The sequence below is a fragment of the Cyanistes caeruleus genome, chromosome 3, assembly GCF_971803275.1.
Source record: "Cyanistes caeruleus chromosome 3, bCyaCae1.hap1.1, whole genome shotgun sequence".
In the NCBI taxonomy this organism is placed as follows: domain Eukaryota; kingdom Metazoa; phylum Chordata; class Aves; order Passeriformes; family Paridae; genus Cyanistes; species Cyanistes caeruleus.
The window spans coordinates 15,856,165-15,874,079 of record NC_141703.1 but is presented as its reverse complement, the minus strand read 5'-3'; the positions used below and the strand labels follow the sequence as shown (position 1 = coordinate 15,874,079).

Here is a 17,915-nt window from a genome sequence, read left to right as displayed (position 1 = left end):
TGGCTACAAGGTGAGAAAGGTCAGGAATTCTGTAGAAGGGATATTTTGTGTTTGACCTGCATTTCTTAATTGGTGAATTGGAACCTTGTTAAGCAATGAGAAGAAGCCTACAAGGAGAGAACAGAAGGGAATTGAGGTTAAGTTGCATGTTGCAAATGCTGCACATACTTTGTTGTGTGCCTGTCTGTTGTGCAGACAATGGACAGTCTGACACATGTCCACACTTGCTGTGCTCCTCATTATCTGCATTCCCAGGGACCACAGGTCGGATTGCTAGATTACTGAATAACCCACGCTTCAGTTTGTGCCAACTGAAGTAGGGAGTTATTAATATATATCTATTTAGATCTATTTAGAGAGCATTTCTGGACTAGATTAATGAAGAGGCATCAATTTGAGCTTGTTGCTTTGTTGTTGCTCCAGTCCTCCGCTCTCCTTCACAAGTCATCTGGTATACAAGCATTAGGGAGTCAGGAACTGGTTTTGCATGTTATGACTTGGGGAAAAAAAAGACACTGAGACTCTCTTTTTTGTATCATCTGCCAATCAATTGTCTCTGCCATTCAGCATCAGACATGTATTATCTCTGATCTTCTGTTCACTAAAGAGAATACTTGTAGAACTCTTTCTTTCTACCCTTGCATTTCTTCACTTGCCTTAGCTGGACTTTGGCCTTCTGAAGTGGCTTAACCTTTGTGCTAATACACTGCTTTTAAAGTCCACCTTTGTATCCTGTCCTTCACTCTGGTTCTCACACACTGCTGTTTTGTGTTTTTGTTCATTGGGAAACTCCTTGTTTAGCCAACCTGAACCTATGAAAAAGATTTTGGTCTTCTATACCATAAGATGCTTTGTTCCTGAACTCTCAATAAATTTTCTGTAAAAATCAATGGCTGTCTTGGATACTTCTCCTCTTATGGTAGTTTTTTAGGAGATTCTGCCCAGTAATTCCTTATGAAAAATGGAATTTGCTTTCCCGAAGTCCTGGGTCTTATCTCTGATGTTTATCTTCCCACCTCTTCTTTCAGTCCTAACTGTAATCATCTCATGGTTGCTACAGCACAGAGTGTCTTCTCTTATCAGATTTCTCACCAGTGCTTTAGCAGCAGCTCAAGTAAATTGAAATCCTACCCTTGGCTAATTTGTCTCTCCAGCAGCTGCACTAGGAAATTTTCACCAACACAGTGTAAAAATCTCCTGGAACATGTACACAGGCTGGATGTCAGGATAGCTGAAGTCTGCTATGAGGATGAGGATCTGTGACCAAGAGACTTCCGTTGTTGTTGTAGAGAGTTTTTTCTCTTCATCACCTTCATGCTCTTCAATGCATTGTTGGTAACAAACCCCCACCATAACATAACAAATGTTGCTTTCCCTTCTAATCCTGATGTAGAGATTGTCAATGGATAAACCTGTTGTTCCATGCTGACACTGGATGTCAATTATATGGAGTGTTACTCCTCTCCCTCTCCATCCCTTCCTTCTGAGACCATTGTACCCATCAGTGACCATGCCTCAGCCATGAGCCCTGTCCCACTTGTCTGTGACTCCAGGCAGATCCCCAGCCTTGTGGTAACCTATGGACTTGCAGTTCTCCTTGCTTGTCGTCCAGCCTGTGTAAGGTTGTGTACAGGCACTTGTGAGAAGCCTCTAGACATCCTCTCTTCTGAGGGGGAGTGTAGGAATCACATGTGGCCTTCTCAGGTTTGGCCTTTTGAGCCACTGTAGTGACGAGCACCAGAAAAAAAAAGGGTGAAATAAGTTGTTAATTATTTAGTACAGTTTGTCACTTGAGAAAGAAAGATGCTGGATACTGTATGACCAAACTGCATAGGAGTTTGGTTTGCCACTTGTTTTGTTTCCTCTGAGTTTTTTCCATTTTGAAGTGCAGGGATCCTGTGCAGGGAAAACCAGTTTGTGGTCAAGTGGCTGAATGTGGTGTTGATGTAGTGTGTGTGTGTATGCATGTGCATAGACAGACATAGATTTCTTCTCCCTTAAACATATGCAACCCTTAAGAAATAGCTCTTGTTTTTACTTTATAGCCATTCAAACTTTTAACCTTGCTAACAGTCATGCATGTTGAAATATTACAGTGTAAGCTTTGTATTGCTCTTCTCCTGCAAGAAACCTTTCAAACTTCCCAAAATACCCAAGATCCTGTTTTCAGTTTCATGATTAAATATTTTCTACATGTCAGGAAGTGTCTTTCTTTACAGTCACAGCTGATCTAACAGAATTATAAGGCAAGTGTTAAATGCATTGTAAACAGCTTAGAGAATTTTTTGAAACTATGGGTGGACTTGAACCCTTTAAGCTGAAACCAGAACTCTTACATTTCTGTATTTTTAAAAATACTAACTTCAAAATAATGTTTGTTTTTGCATAAGAATGTTCTCATATGGTTGTTTTGTTTGTAAAGCCTGTTTCATTGTAGCAATTTAATAATTGGTAAATATAATATTTTTGATTCTAAACAGTGTTGTATATCCTGAAAAATATGTTTAAAATACATATACTTAAAACATATATAGATATATGTAAAACATATTTTAAAAGTTTTAGATATCTTTGTATTTTAAACATACTATAATATATGTGTACCTAACATTATATATGTATAACATGTTAACACATACATGTGTTTATTTTATATATGTAGTTTAATGCACCATGAAATTATTCTAGCAGTGACATCTAATTCCAGAAACTCTGGCTATTACAACATTCTCCCAATAATGTTATTTATTTTGTTGGGGATTTTTTGTTTGTTTGGTTTGGTTTGATTTTGGTTTTAGTTTTTGGGTTGTTGGTTTGGGGTTTTTTGCTAATATAAATATAGATACTAACATTTAAACTTTGGGATTTGTTTTTCAAAGAACTTGCTGAAGTTAGATCCAGCAGATAGATATTTGACAGAACAATGTTTGAACCACCCTTCGTTTCAAACCCAAAGACTGTTGGATCGCTGTGGAAGTTCCCCTTCACGGTCAGCTAAGAGGAAACCTTACCATGCAGACAGCAACACTTTGTCCAACAGGTAAATGCAGTCTTGTCACTGTTAGCACTGATGTTTGCTCTGCCACTGAGTGAGTTGTTTCTGTGCTCACATGCAGCATCACCTACAAGAAAAGTGTCTGTTTGGCAGCTTAGGCACACTGAGACATGTTGTGTGCTGTTCTGCGTTGCCTCACCGAATAAAGGAGGCAGACATAGTATTTACAGCTACAAAAGCTGAAATTTTTGCTAACTTTCTGCATCAGGCTGAATGCATCTTAAAAAAAAAGCTAACAAGATAATGTTGCATATGATGAGGAAAAATAATTGGCTGATCCACCTTAAAAAAATATTAGCCTTTTTATTGAACAATAGGAATTTTGTGGCTTGGAAGATGCCCAAGATTCCAAAGGAATGCTCTTTTCTTTGGAATGCTACCATTGCTGTATATGTACAAATCTGTCCAAGATTTTGATATTTAAAAGCTTAAAGTTCACACAGATTTTTAGCAGCTAAATGTTCTAAAAATTTTGCACGTTGATCACATTCCAAATTGGAGATGAGCAGAATTTTGTCTGCAGTTCCAATTGTCGATCAGGTCTAGTCTATTTGATCTCAGACTCAAAGCAGGATATGTTTGCTCAGTGACTCCTTTGCTGGACGCACATAGCTTGAGAGAAGTCACTTAATTTTAATACCTCAATGAACCAGGTTCACTGGTGGATAAAATACTTCAATACAAAAAGCTTCATGCTATTGCTCCAATAAATGTGTTCATACAGGTCTCCCTCTGAAGTATGCAGAATGTTTTAATATTCTGTATGCAGGCTTTTAATCCTGGCCGTGTTTTTCTTTAGCTTATCCTATGAGATTCAAAAAATTGCTCCTCTGTTTTAAGACTTGGGATGATGAGATTCCCAATCTATACTTTTTCAAAGATAGATACCAAAAAGTTTTAGCTGCCTTTACAGATGCTTAGAGTAGAAGTTTTACTATTAGACATGTGGCATCAGAAAGAAAAAACTACATCCACTGGAAACTTGTCCAAAAGGCTTTCCTAGTAAAAATACTAGGTTTTTAATATCTCTAAGTTTTTTAAAAATATACTTTCTGTTAACTGAAAGACATTTTAAATTGGCATTAAAATTGCTAAAGTTTTAGAAACTGTAGTGAAATAGATTATGAGATCACTGGGAGTGGTTAATACAAAAATCCTAGGTATAAAAACGGCTAGCATTATCCCATTACAATTAACAAAAAGATCAACCAAAGTTACAGTGAGCTCTCACTTCAACCCTCAGTAATATATCTGAGTTACATCATAGATTTATTACAAAAATAAGTTAATTGTTCAGAGCCTGGCTAGGTCCATCAAGAGAAACAAGCACAGCTCCAGCACTGCTCAGTCTTGGCTAGTTTGCAGTGCCAGCCTAAGTCCAGAAGCAGAACTGGTTTCATGCCAGAATGAGATAATAAATCCTGCTCAAAAAAATATCAGGATTTGCAGAACCAATTCACATCTCAGTCCTGTAATCCCAAAATCAGAAGAACTAGGACATGAAAGTCAAGGACACAGCCAAGTAGCTCTGCACTGAGTCAGTCTGGTTGCAGAGCCTTTCAGGTGCAGCTTTGGAATGAGCTAATATACCAAAAACTGGGATAGTGCCAAGTTCCAAAAAAGCTGTCTTCCTGTGGTAAACCTGGTTTTGGGTTTGGTGTTACAGGGCTTGCTCTGGCTCACTCCCTCTGAACAATAACCTTTTCCCCTCCCTTCCTCTCCCTTCCCCCTCCAAACCAGGAATACACTAGCTAGCCTGGAGCATTGATTGTATCAGGGTTTTTCAACAGTGCTGACATATTTGATTGCTCTACCTTCCTTTGATATGCCAGGTGTATTTAAGATTTTTTCAACTGATATACAGTTAATTTTCATAATGTAATGCTTCACTTAGTGTTATACTCACATAGTATAAGCTTGCATGCATAAATGTGCCAATATATGTTGGAATTTCTATGATTAGATTTGATACCTTCAGGGTTTTTGTCAGCAAAATCATTAACCAAAGCAGAGTTTGCCATCAGATTATAACCAGAAACAATGATGTACAAACACTTACAAATCTGTTATTTTAGTGGAGTTTCTGGTGCCTCAGTTGGCAATATTTGGTCTTACTGCAGTTAAATTTTGTGGTTTTAAATGGTAACTGAAATGGGTGTACTTTTTTGAAGTTATTAATACATGAATAGGTAATTTGGCATACTAATGCTTCTTTATGCATTTTAATATAGAAATCAAGCCAGCAAAAGTTCTGCTTTGCAGTCACACCACAGATCAAACAGCAAGGATATGCAGACACTAGGGGCTGGCGGGCCAAGAGAAGAGGGGCTTCCAGCAAATGAAAGCTTTTTAAATGGAAACCTTCCTGGACCTGCACCTAGTCCAATGCACGCAAAAAAAACGAGCAACACACCTGGATCTGGCAACAAGGATATAGCCAATAATAACATGCCACACCTTCTCAGCCCAAAGGAACCAAAGGGAAAAACAGAGTTTGATTTTAACGTGGACACCAAAAGTTCTGATGGTTCAGGCACAAAGTACCTGAAGTCTAACACCAGATCTCAGCAGAACCGGCACTCCTTTATGGAAACTTCTCAAAGCAAAACTGGGACACTGCAGCCCGGCGACAAGCACAGTCGCCACAGCTACATCGATACCATCCCGCAGTCCTCTAAGAGTCCCTCCTATCGGACAAAGTCCAAGAGCCATGGAGTTCTGACAGACTCAAAATCCGTGGGCAACCTTTCTGAGGCCAGGGCCCAAGCTGCAGAACCAAACACCAGTAGGTATTTTCCATCCAGCTGTATGGACTTGAACTCTCCTACCAGTCCAAGTGCTCCCCGGCACAGTGACAACAGAACTATGCTCAGTCCATCCGCGAGGAATAACCGCAGCGAGGGTACCCTGGACGCCCGAAGACCTCCAACAAGACACTCCAAAACAATGGAGGAGTTAAAACTGCCAGATCACATGGATGGAAGCCATTCCCACTCTCTATCTGCTCCACATGAATCTTTTTCCTATGGTCTAGGTTATACCAGTCCTTTTTCTTCACAGCAGCGCCCTCATAGACACTCTATGTATGTGAGCCGGGACAGAGTGAGGTCAAAGGGCTCAGAGGGTGGCTTAAGCGTAGGGCAAGGGATGGCAGCCAGAGCAAACAGCCTGCAACTGTTATCTCCACAGGTGCAGCATAAGTCACTCACAAGGTCTGTTGGCTCATCACGAGAAGACTGTACTGAAGATTCTAATAGGGTTAGTCCAAAATATTGCCTCTTATTTGAAGGTTTACCTTCCTCTTTTTAACTCGTGTGGAAAACTCAGTGGCCTGCTTTCTGTCTTCTGTTTGTTTCTTTGCAGTTACTCATTTATTTGTCTTGTAAGGCCTGGGGATATTGTTTGGGGGCTTTTTTTCTGAAGGGCTGAACATTTCAAAGTACTTTTAAAAAATGGACTGTGAATACCATTATCTGAAAGTAGTGAAATGTGAGAATGGAAAAATTGTCTCTGAAGTTAAAATTTCATTAGTTGTGTTTAGTCCTCGGTTACATGGTCTGATGTCCCTTTTACTGTATCGTTTTGCTTAATTATCTTTCCCATTTGTGTTTTTATTTAGCTTTTCCTATATGGATTTCTGTTATGAATGCTAATGTTAATTTTTGAAGCCAGTGTTTCATTCAGGTATAGCAGGACATTATTGCTGAAATCCCCTAATTTACTAAGGAAATATCAAAGCTTGCAGTATTTCTTTAGATTGGTATAAGTAACTGGGGTAATCTAGAGATTTCATGTTGTAATGGCCACTGGTAAATTGACTCCTGTCAGTGGATACCTGGTTGTTTTTCTGTGAGCATTAATTAAAGAGTAGAGGATGGGCTGGTTCTGGTGTTGATTTACATTTGTTACACAACACTTCTGAATTATCTCATGTTTTACACATCAGATATGTAAAGATGACTGTGTTTGTCCTCAGAGCTTTAAATTCCTATATTAACAAAATGGTGCAGAGACAAATACAAAAATGAGTGTTTGTTTCTCTGTGGCTGCACCTGTGATAGACTGAATTCTAAGGAGAGTACATCTAGTTCAGATTTGTTGACAAATTGAAGAAAGGCAAAACCCTGCAAGCTTTAAGGTCCAAAGATTATAGTCTATTCTGAGAAATTAAAATACTCTGCCTACTTAGTAGTTAATCTACGAAATACGTATAGCTGACCTAATAGGGGTCTTACAAGTACCATAAAAAGGAGAGTTTTAGGTAGTGGGTTGTCTCCTCAGACCAGTAGAGAAAAAAAAGACATAAAATGTTTTATCATTCATGGCACATCTTCTCCATTCAAGATTGTGTAGTCAAACCTGAGAAAATACTAAAATAGAAGTGCAATGGAATAGTAATTTTTAAAAAGCTACCTAGAAGGAATTGCCAGCAGCTCCATTTCAAAACCAGTTTTTTTCTGTGTACTTATTTTTCTATCTTTCTCATTTCAGTCGAATTAAATGTTACTTATTCTTCAGGATATTATTTGGAAGGGCAGTAATATCAGCATTTCAGTTTTTGATTACAGAAGGTCACACTGCCTTGTGTCCTTCAGTTCATTTTCTGCATTACGCAGCAGATAGTAATTTGAAGTAATTAAAATTTTATTTCCTACTATTTAGAGGCCATTTTTTTTTACTGGATCATTATTTGTCTTTGAATATTGGTTGACAGATTCTTATTTTAATTAGCAAAATCAATGTGTATTGTAATGCTTATGTTTTTGTTCATTTTCACCTGCTTTGGAAAGTCTGTTCATGCAAGATAAAGAACTTGCCTTTATCACTTATGGCCATTATTTTTAAAACTTCAGCCTTTACTTAGTGCATTTAAATCTGTATTTCAACCATTAGAAGTGTGAAAGGAAAATTACTTTTCTGAAATGGATGTTAAATCTGTGAATTCAAAAAGCTGTTTTTTATTTGTTTGTACTGTTTCCAGTAGCAAAATCAAATTGTCAATCTTCTTATGCCTCATAAAGGCATTTTCACTTAAGAAGTCACTTTGGCTCCTTTCCTTCCCCCCCAACTTTTTGCCATTATGCATTAGGAATCAGAAAATTCACTCTCCTCAGAATTAGTGAACTAAAAGACTCATTAATAATACGTGTTCTCATAGATTCTTTACTGTTTTCATACTTATTTTTTCTAATCAGTTCTCCTGGGTTTTTTTTTTCTCTGCTCATATTTTGTGAAGTTTCCTCACTTCCATGTTTCTAGTTTCTCACTGATTTTCATTTTAGCTCTACCAAGACTTTTCAAAGAAAAACAGTATTTGTCTGCAGAGCTTCAAATCTTATTTTAAAAAAAAAACCAAGAAAAAATTCTCATTCAGCCTTAGTTTTAGGACTTTTCAAGTCTCAAAACAACAGTTTTGTTTTAAGGGGCTTTTTTTACATTTAAATTAAATGTACACAGAAAAGGGTTAAGCGGAAGAAAATCAAATACAAGTTGCTATTACTGTCTTGTGTTTGAAATTTAACTGCTGATAAATAAGAGGTATCTAATGCAAGTAGTAATTCAATCAAATGCTTCAGCCTCTGGTAAATTTTAGAAGAATCCAACTGGGGTTTGAAGCATTACTTTAGCTGCAGTTCTGGTCTTGGTTTCAAGGTTTGTTTTCTCTGTGACAGCAAGACCAGATCCTCATCTGCAAAAATCAAAGTAGATTTTGCAAATCACTTGTGCAGTGAATTCAAATCCCAGTTGTTAATTTTGGTTGGGTTTTTTTGTGGCTTTGGTTTTTAACCTTTGTCCTGCTTAGACATTCTAGATTTCAGTTTATACAGGGGTTTCAGTAGTTTCCTGTGGGGTCTTGGAGAGAGCATTAAATTTCATGTGGTCAGTCCATACTGAGGGGGAAATTGTAGCTTCTGATTCATTTAAGAATGGGGTTAAGTCATATTTGTGCATGAGGATGTTTCTAAGGGCTCACCTAAACTTCTACTTGAAGTACTTCCAGGAAGTACTGTTTTCAGGAAAATTGAATAAATTAGAGGTAGTGATATGCTTTTTGCTATCCTGTCTGACTGAAGTACTTTGTCTATAGATTTCTTAGGTCAGTGGCATTCAGACACTTTCTTATTATTTCTGTATTATTTTGCATACAGTAGATTTTGTGACTGTTGGTAGCTCTAGGTAATGATGTTAAGAGATGAGAGATGATAAGAGATGATAGTGCTGTGGTGTTGCAATTATCACAAATTAGATGCATTCCTGTCTGCTTTTTAAAGTTTGCCAGTAGCAGCAGAGTGACCAGATTACATCAGAAATTAATTTAACAAGCCTCCAGTAAAAGATTCCTCCAGAGATTTTACAGTTGCATTTCATTCAGGTTGAAAATCTGAGGGCCTGAATTAGATTCATGTCTTGAAAGTTACAACCTAGAGGCAAAATTTTGTTAAAGCCATTTTTGTCATTTTAAAAAGAAGCAAGCAAGCAGCAAAACCAAGTAATTATTTATTACATAGTCTGTGGTTTTATATTTGCAGTTATTAATAATATGAAAGGAAAACTGTATGGTGAATTTTGGAGTTTTCTTGCTTATGTATGTTGGTTAAAAACTGCAAACCAGTTTATAATGTTTCATTTTAAGTAGTTTATTGTTCTCTTGCATAGGGTGGAGCATATCATGATCCACACACAGAAGATGGAGCATCTACTAAGGAGAATAGAATTCTGTATAATGACCCTGTTCCGAGAAGAGTTGGCAGCTTTTACAGAGGTAATTTCATGGTGGATCTTTCAAATTTAATCAAGAATTTTAGAATGGAATATAAATTAAGCAGTAGAAATTGATACAGAGAATTAGCATGATCAGCTATGAAAGTTTATTGGAAAAATAATTGTTTCTCAGCATTCACAGGGTGAGTTTACCTGCTAGGTTGTTTGCAGGAACTGCACTGGTTCCATATTGTTTATTTGTAAATGATAGCTGACATTAATTGGAAAGTATATCCACTGCAGTACCTTGTAAAGCAGTATATAATTTAACAGGGCAAAATAAAAAAATAAATGAATATAAACAAAATAAGCAGTTAATTAATATTTTTATTTTTTATTTTCAGTTCTTATAAAGACTCTATTTACATCTATGCATTTATAGCACACAGACATATTTACTGATGTGTTTCAGATACTGTGTTGCATGGAAGTGTAATGCTAACTTTGCATGGCTGGAAACCTGTGGAATTCCTTTTGTTAAGACTTACTAAAGATCAGGATTTCCTACAAACAAGAGCATGCTTACATAATTCCAGTTCAGAATAAATATTAAAACAGGTCTGTGTTTGGACACACACAAATATATACTGTTCTATTATGGCACACAAAAGAAGTTGATTTCTCAGCAGCTGCCTCATGGCTAAACCTTGGTAATTGCTTTGAAAAAGATGATAAGAGGCTAATTACTGTCCTGCAAGTGTTAGGAGGCTTGTGGGGCTCCTCTGAACCTTAAGAAGTCCCAATCAGCTAAAATTCGATTATGAGTCACCTAATAACCTTAAGTAGAGTCACAAATCTCCCTCTGATCCTCTTCAGGTTGATCGCTTGGCTGATGACCTGATTTAGACACGTTAAAATCTGACAATCCTTGCAAGTGTCCCACTGCAATATTAAAACCTGTGAGCAGAATTAAAGCTTGTACTGTTTTGAGCAATTCTTTTGAGTGTTTTCGTTGCAAATGCAACAGGGGATGCTTAAGAATTCTCAATCCTGAATTGCTTTCATTAATCCCTAAAAAGCTCCTAAAATTGGACATGGATTATCCATCTTTTTTATGCACAGTGAAACGAAAGTTCCAAAGAAGAATGACTTTCCATAAGTCATCTGCTAAAGAAACTGTAGGTCTGGGATTTATTCAACTCCTTATTATAAACATGAGGGTTTTTCCTTTTCAGCTTTATCAAATATATTTTAGATGGACTTTTTTGCTTTGAGAAGATGATGCTATATTTAAAATAATACATTGTTAGTAGTATATGCAAAATTGGCAATAATAGTATATGCAAATTACTGTGAACAAGGTAAATCCTTTTTTATATAATGTTAACCTTTGTATTAGCACAGTATTTATTAGCACATACTTTTGTACTACAACTTGAACAAAAACTTATAGATGCTGTTTTGATAGATTGTGTAATGTGATGCTGCATTAATGTTCCAGCTAGTGTCTGGTCAATTTTTTATCCAGTGCAGGTATTTCTAGTGATATTCATAATGCTAATAAATTCATAATTCTAGATTTGTAGATACTTGTGTATTTTCAAAACCACAATATGTCTGTTTGAAAAATACATATCTGATTTTGATGTTTTAATTTTTAGTGCGTTATCGCTTACTTACATTAAAATTCAAAATTATTTTTTTCCAAGATGGACAATACTTTTTTTAAGGTGTAAAGTGAAGATGAAGTGTAAACTATGGTATTTCATGTCTTTAGTAGCAGTATTCCAACCTCTTAATCTCTTTCCTGTTTTTAAATATCAATCACGCTTAGAGCTCCCTACAAATAGAAATGTTCTCAAATCTAATAACGATTTACCCAAGTTCTGATGATCATTTTACAACCAGTAATATCGTGCAAGGACCACAAAAGTCAGGGTTTTTTTCAATCACACACAGGATGAAAGCGTGTCCTTGCTCTCTTGTGTAAGAGGCAGATAGGAAGCAGAGAAGTGGGAGCTGGGATTTTTGGCAGAGCTCTGCGTACATTGTTTGCTGTTTCTCTGTTCAGTTCCATCTCCACGTCCAGAGAGTACCTACATAGAAAACAATGTGTCAAACAGAGCCTCCGTGTTACCAGCAGACAGCACCACGGTGACAAACCACCCCAAGAGACAAACCACCTTTGATACCTGGTGAGTCGTAATTTGCACACACCTGTAGAGAATGGCAGGAAAAAAACATGATTTTAACAGGAGGGGAAAAAAACTCACGATTTTCTCGAGATTTGCAATTGTCCATTGTGCTTAGTTGCTTCCTCCAGCTGTACTGGCATAGCATGGCATGTTTTCTGTCCCCTTTTGAGCAGCAAGAAATCCTTCATTGCACCCATAACATGAATGCATTAAAGTTTATATACTTTTTTCCAGTACTTCACAATTTTTTTCCTGCTATTAGTCTTTAACTAAAGATAGTACAAAGTGCTTGTGTGTGTAGAATGTATAGAAATTCGTGGATTCCAGAAGCATGAATTATTAGACAAGTGGAGAAAATATCAAAATGCATGTTTCCATATATAAAGTAATACTATATTAATGAAAAATATTTTCACCCTACAAAGGGGACCGCTGCTCTCTTTGTTTACACACAGAAGGAAACTAATACATTCTATGGGAAAATGGACTAAGCAACATCTTAATGGTGTATATTGATTTTAAAAGATTAAAAGCATCACATGGCTCCATTATATAACATAGAGCACCTTAATTATGCTACTAAAATGACAGCATATACATAGCTTTGCAGGACTTAGCTTAATTTTGTTTCTCTGAGAGCTGTTTGGCTCTAAAATACTCTTAATCTTATACTTTGTTAAATCACAATAAAGTGTATTGGATAAAAATAAGCAGATGGAGCTTCACAGGATTGGTGGGAGGAATGGACTGCATACATTTGCGTGGTTCAACTATGCTTTGTACCACTCTCTGAAACACTTCTTTCTGAAAGAGCCATAAAGTCATGCCATCTAAACTGTTTCAGTGGTTTGTTAATTTAATGTATTTTCACACAAATAACCAGTGAATTATGTGCTTGAAAGAGAAAGGGGGGGTGGTGGGTGGTGGACAGTTGATATTTCAGATACCTGTGTCAGTAATGGAAGATGTTTACTCCAGAACCCTTCTCACCTGCTCTGATTCACTAGTCTGCTTCCTGTCCTTCAGTAGCTCCACCTACGTCCATTTTCTGGAAGTTAGCTGAGGAAACCGGTCATTTATGTAAAAAGGTGGTACTTTTGTTGTGACTTATGTGGCTAAAGAAGGTATTTATTCCTACTGTTGAACCCTTTTACCATTTTACATTGTGCTTCATATCTGGATCTTTCTATCTTGCACAAAACATAAGACATCTGGAATCTTGTTTTGCTTTATATATCATTCAGCAATATATTGTCTTGACTGCAAAGAAACATGTAATGTTATTTTAACACTGAACTGAAAAAAATAGCGTATGTTATTAGAGCTGGTTGGGAATTTTTTTATGAAGTGGTTTTTTTTTATTTATAATGCCAAATTACTGAAATCAAAAGAACTGGCTGATACCCATTAACCTTTTATTGTGAAGATTCTTCAGCTCCAGGATGCAATTGCCAGTCAAAACCAGAGATACTCTCAAAATAATAAATATTTTGGAGGCAGCATTATTTTGTAGAATGCAAGGAACTTGAGTGCAGGGTCTTTGTTATTTAAACCAGAGGCTTGAACCAAGATCTTAGATCTAACAAGTGAATGCCCTAAACCAGAAGTTAGAGGTTATTCTGGAGGACATTGTCTGGTTCCCTCAATACATTCTCTTGAAGCTGTTTCATCTTGTTAAAACAGAGAAAGGACCACAGAGGTGCTGAATATGGCCTGGTGAAAAAGGCTCTTCATTAACTTTGAGACAGTCAGATTTAAGTCCTTGCTCCAAATTACTCCAATATTTTCACAAAGTGGAACAGCTCCTTTGAGAGAAGAACCCATAGAAGAATAAGCATTTCTTGTTATGAAATGGAAGAAATAGCAGTACCTGAAACACCCAAGTTACTGCTATTTTGGCATATGCTTATCTTTCTCTTTTCTTTTCCTATTCCCTATTTTCCCAAAATGTTTCCTGCCCAGCTCTACATGCTAACTCTGTTCAAGTTGTCCTGGCAATGGTCTAATGTTGTTGCGAAATTGTTCTGTGCCATAAATGCAGCTTAATCAGATTCCTGAGTGGTGAAGAGTCTGTGTTCCTCTACTTAATTTTCTGTATAGAAATTGTGTAAATGCTTATGAAAATGTTGAAAGCTCTAATGGAATATGATTCTGCTTACATCAATTTTATGATGAAGTAAATATTTGATGTTTGACTGACATACCTAACTGGTACATGACAATTCATCTTGAATTATGAGTGACATGTATTCCACCTGGACTTGCCACTACTGTAAAATATTGCTTCTCATACTATTGCTCTGTGTTGCCTTTCTTCTGTCAAAGATTCTGTGAATGTTTGCTAGACTGAATTGTCACAGGTGTTCCCTTGTCTTTGTGTGCATTTTTTCGCTCTGTCCCCCTGTCCTGCCTTTTAAAATAAAGATGTTATAAACTTGACTTTTGTCATCAGATTTTACTCTTAAATTACTAGATCATTTCTGAACTTCTAAACAACTTGATTTGAAAAAAGGCAATTTTTTTTATCCTTTTAGAAAAATCTTTTCTTTGCTAGAGTTTAATTTCTGTAAGTGACCTTGAACTTGCTCAATTTTTTTTCTCATTGATACAAGAACAGATGTTTTATTCTCTTTTGCTCATACAAGTTTTGTTCTGAGCTGGGCACAATCAGTAGGTATAGGCAAGATACTTAATTGTATTCTGCCAGTGTGCCAGAACATTGGCCTGAGTTATCTTTACCACTGTCATAGTTCTAAATACCTCTTTAGAATCAATTGCAACATGCAGTAGTGTATCTTACATCATACTGGAAGTGTCTGCATTGACTGCTTACAAGATATTTGGGGGCTTCTGCAAAGCATTTTTGTTTAGACCTTTTATGTCCATACAAACATAATCATACTATGACAAGCAGCTTGTGATATCTTCTCTAGCATATGTCATACATTTCTGCAAAAATAATAAAAAAGAGGAGCTATACATCTAATATTACTATTTTTATATGTATATAGTATATATAAACACACAAAAAATCTCTGTCATTCAAGGAAAAGGACAAAAATGAAATCTCACTCTTAAAAGAGTAAAAGGCTTAAAACTTTATCCACAATTAAGTTTCAAAGTTCCAGAACAATACAGTATTTTGTAAACAGGACATGACTGACTTCTCTATTGCTGTGTCAGTATCAGTGTAACATAATAGTCCCACTATTCCTGAAAGTAAAAGGCTGCTAGCATCTGAGCAAGTTAGTTTAGAGCATATTTGGCCGTGTGTGCAGCATGACTGTTGCAACATTATAAATACTTTCCAATTCTTTAATGGAATTTGTAAAAAAAAAATCAGGAAATTGCAAATTCTGATTGGTTTTCTGTACATGAGACAATAGATCTGGGGTTTATTCCAATTAATAAATCCTCCTTTTCCACATCAAAAGTAAAAAATTGCAGCTCCAAACAGAGTTCAGATTTGATCTTTTGATTTTTAAGCTTTCAATGCCAGACTTCTAGACCATGAAGTTTTACTGTGGGCTTCAGTTTATGGGATTGGGATTCTTATATTGAACTATCTATTTGAACTGTTTCATTGGTTTCTGACATTTTCTTGTTTTTGCTGAATGGTAACTGTGTAACTACCCCTTAAGGGTCTTGCTTTGAGTAAAACTAAAAGCTAAATTGGAGAATTAGTGTTTGACATTTATCTTCCAAAGAAAAGTTCAGCTATTTCAGTCACTCCTTCATTAGACAAAAACCTTACTAATGTAATTGTGATTGGATCAGTAAAGGGAATAGTACATGAGGGTTTCCAAGCCAGGCTGCCTGATGAGATTAGGATTGCTGAAAAATAACTAAAAAAAACAAGCATGAGGAATTGCCTCCCCAAAAAGAGCTGTCTACAATACGAATCTCTCTATGGCAGCATGAATGCAACACACTTCCTATTTTTTCTTTTTAGTTAATGTGAAAGCACATCAGCTTGCTTGCCACATGCATGTTTGCTGCTACACCTCATTGCACCTGCATGAAGCTGGATACCTTTCCTACTAGAGGCAATAAATAAGAGTGACAATCACAGAATTTCTGTTTGTACTTACGACTTTTCCAAGTGTTTCAGACCAGAATAACCAATGTGTTCTACATTACAACATCCTAAGCATGCAAAAGCTACACAAAGATAAAATAACAAAGCACAGCACATCTTGCTTTTGGTTTCTGCTTGAGAATGAGCTCTCTGAGTGGGGGCTCTTCTCTAGGGCTACTCTTACTTGCTACTAAAACAAACAGCACATAAAGATTCTGGTGGAACTGTTTGCTTTCATGAGCTGAAGCTTTATGCAAAATACCAAGATATTTGCAGTATGTTGTAAGAGTTTAGTGTTGTGTGACTCTACCATACAGATTTTTTTGATAATCCTAATTTTCTCCTGTACTGTCCATTATCTGAAAATCATCTTTTGGGATGCCTAAAATATCCCAATGTTTCATCATCGATCAAAATGTTCTGCTCTATTTTTACTCAGTACAAAATCCTGGTGTTGAAGCTTCCTGCTATAATGCTATATATGTTCACTCTCTTCACATAATGAGCATGTGTTTTGAAGCAGTTGCTTTTCAAGGTCAGTGCTTTTTCAGACAACTGTACTGCAATATGAGTCATAGGAGTTAATGACATGAACCATTCAGTATAAAACCACTGGCTTTTGGGTAAGCAGCAATTGAAAATGAGCAGTTCTCAGCCCCTTATTTTCCAATTCTCTCTGGTCACTGTAGCCATAAAGAGGAAATCATGGTGCAGAATTCCATTTCTCTCCTCTCTGCTCAACTGCTGTGGAGAGCAGTTTTCTCATCCAGGTTCACTGGGCCAAAGAAAAGAATCACGCTTGAGTGAATCTGTCTAAGAGTATTGCAAAAATTGTTCCAAGCTTCACTCTGAAGATTATCTTCACCATTTAGAATATAGCATCTCCATTTTGGAATAGACTTTGTAATAGAAAAACCACAGCAAAACATTGAAAAATTTTAAAAGATAGGGTAAAGTAGCCTCCTGGGGGTCTCGCTGATGATGTGACACTGGTTCCTCAGTGGACAACAATCATCGGGTTGCTAGTTTGCACTGGGGCTGTGGTTTGGGATATGCTTGCAGATGTGAATGCACAGGAGCTCCTTTGGGGAAATGCTCAGAAGATTCTTAGCCCCATTTAAATGACTTTCTGAGTACAATGAGGACACTTGGGGTGTATGCTTTCCTCCAACTTTTCTAACAAATCAATTAAAAATCATTTAGTGAATAATTCAGCAGGTGTTCTGTCTGTGTTAAGTCAGACTCCTGAGTTCACTAAATCTAAAGCTCTGAGCAGTCTTTACTCTTTGGCTTTCTCCTTGGTGCTTTAAGTGACTTGTATAAGAATGCCTTGTTACCTGTCACACTACTTACAGTAGTACCAAATACAGGGACATGACAGCAACAGGAATCTTTAGCAATCCAGTATATTTAAAATATGTGTTATAAATATAGTAATTACATTAGACTAGAGGTTTTTTCCCTGTAGTAGTGTTTTAATGTCCACATTAAATATGTATTGTCATGCACCTGCATGTATTTTCCGTGTCTAGATATAAGTTCCCAAAAATCTAAATTAGGAAAATTTATACCATACTTCCTGCCTATGAATCTTTTTGCTAAGACCATTCTCTTCATGAACAGTTGCTCTTTATTACAGGATTTAAACACTGCATGCATTTATACTTACAGCCTTATACTTAGGTAACATTTCAAGCTTGAGGTGGTTTTGTGTAGAAATTGAGGAACTAATACCACTTACCAGAGTGAAGATGGTTTTATTAATACAGAGGATGACTCCAGTGATTTCTACCCCAATTATGTTTTTCACATTTATTTGGGAAAAACAAGTCAGCCTGGCATGTAGTAGCAGCTGAATCACCAGCTGATAGCATAGCATTTAAAG

At 36.6% G+C, this 17,915-nt stretch overlaps 1 protein-coding gene across 5 annotated transcripts in view; it reads left to right on the top strand.

Moving 5' to 3' along the window:
- CDKL5 (cyclin dependent kinase like 5) overlaps positions 1-17,915 on the top strand; it is a 157,814-nt gene that overhangs the window by 124,902 nt on the left and 14,997 nt on the right. For all 5 annotated transcript variants that reach the window (XM_086879979.1, XM_086879978.1, XM_086879981.1 and 2 more), the window contains 4 exons: positions 2,880-3,040; positions 5,287-6,313; positions 9,713-9,818; positions 11,829-11,952. In XM_086879979.1, the coding sequence (XP_086736105.1) occupies positions 2,880-3,040; positions 5,287-6,313; positions 9,713-9,818; positions 11,829-11,952 (1,418 nt within the window). The remainder of the gene's footprint in view (positions 1-2,879; positions 3,041-5,286; positions 6,314-9,712; positions 9,819-11,828; positions 11,953-17,915) is intronic.